General features: G+C 42.1%; 1 protein-coding gene across 1 annotated transcript in view; it reads left to right on the top strand.

Moving 5' to 3' along the window:
- The window catches only part of LOC107101072 (hydroperoxide isomerase ALOXE3-like), an 11,145-nt gene extending 10,698 nt beyond the window's left edge, over positions 1 to 447 (top strand). The window contains exon 6 of the mRNA XM_015399828.1: positions 375 to 447. Within this exon, the coding sequence (XP_015255314.1) occupies positions 375 to 447 (73 nt within the window). The remainder of the gene's footprint in view (positions 1 to 374) is intronic.
- Positions 448 to 1,527: the final 1,080 nt, after the last annotated feature.

The raw sequence follows: 1,527 nt of genomic DNA, 5'->3' as shown, positions 1-1,527 counted from the left end.
CAACAGTAGCCCTCTCAAAGCTGTCTGCAAGAACCCTCAAGGTACAATCAGTAACTATCAAAGAATCAAACTCCAAGGTACAACGCTAACTGAACTGTCTCTCACGCAGACTCCGGTGAACCAGTTTCCAGGCCCGAACCTGAACCAATCATATAAGTGTGCTTGTGCAAAATAAACTTGTTAAACTTTTACTCCTGTGTCCGTCTAAGTGGTGTTCTGCATAATTGGGTCACTCTCCGTGCACCCATCATGACAAGGGGTAGGCAACTCCAGTCCTTGAGGGTCCAACGCACCTGAATCAAATGGTTGAATTACCTCCCCAGTATGCAATCAATTTCTCCAGAGTCCTTTTAATTATCCGTTTCTTGATTTAGGTGTGTTAAGTCAAGGACGTATCTAAAAGTTCCAGGATACAGGCCCTCCAGGACTGGAGTGTCCCACCCCTGATTTATACTGTCGAGTGGGGTTGCCACCCTGTGCAATGCCCTTACCACCACCTGGTAGCTCCACTGAGCAGACAGAAAGTGTTTGTGCAAATTGGGCAATGATGAGCAAAATGAAAGGTGTGCCCTCACATACTGTGGATGACTGTGAGGTAGTCAAAAATCCACTGGAACATGTGCTGGTCCACTCCTGACAGCTCCAGCTTGTTCCTTAGGAGTCCTAGCTGGATGGTGTTGAAAGCACTGGAGAATTCAAGGAGTATGATCCTTAGAGTCCTTCTAACTTTCTCTAGGTGAGTCAGAGCTTGGTGCAGGAGGAAGATAATGGCATCATCTACCCCAATCCCTGGTATCAATCACCAGGGGGCGTAGATGGTGTAAGCCCAACACCATCTAACCCTCTTTGAGGGTCTTTATCAGGATTGAAGTCAGCGCTAGGTCTATTTACAAAGACAGAGTAAAGAACACAACATACTTCTGTCTATGAACAACAAATCTAATAGAAAACATAATGCAACATGACATTATACCAACATATAAAAGTTAACTAAAAAGGAGGAAGTATTTACAGGCTATTGATTTATCTGGGATATATTTGGGTAAGTATAAACATCTAATTACAAGTGAACATATTTCCAGACATATTTCCAGTATCTGCAGGGGCACGTCCACATCCAGATCATAGGGGTGGGGGACCTCCGGCCTCTTCAGCCGATGCTGTTCTCCCAGTCACTCCTCCAAAGATTTGCTTTTGCTGGGGCAGAAAGTGTCACAGCCAAACAGCTTTTTCCAAACTGTTTTGTTTTGGCCTTCCCACATCTAGTGCACTTAATAAAGTTTTTGTTTTTTGTTATTTTTATTATTAATTGTATGTCTGTATGTGTACATATTTTATTTTCACAGTTTGTATTCCAATGTATTCCAATGATATTTTTTGGGGGATACAGATAGGAGAAAAGGAGGAATAAGCACAATATGTGATTATGTATTCCAATGATATTTTTTGGGGGATACAGATAGGAGAAAAGGAGGAATAAGCACAATATGTGATTATGTATTCCAATGATATTTTTTGGGGGATACA

This window comes from Cyprinodon variegatus, unplaced genomic scaffold, assembly GCF_000732505.1.
Source record: "Cyprinodon variegatus isolate N-32 unplaced genomic scaffold, C_variegatus-1.0 Scaffold1050, whole genome shotgun sequence".
Lineage (NCBI taxonomy): Eukaryota > Metazoa > Chordata > Actinopteri > Cyprinodontiformes > Cyprinodontidae > Cyprinodon > Cyprinodon variegatus.
This window is presented reverse-complemented; position numbering and strand designations above follow the sequence as displayed.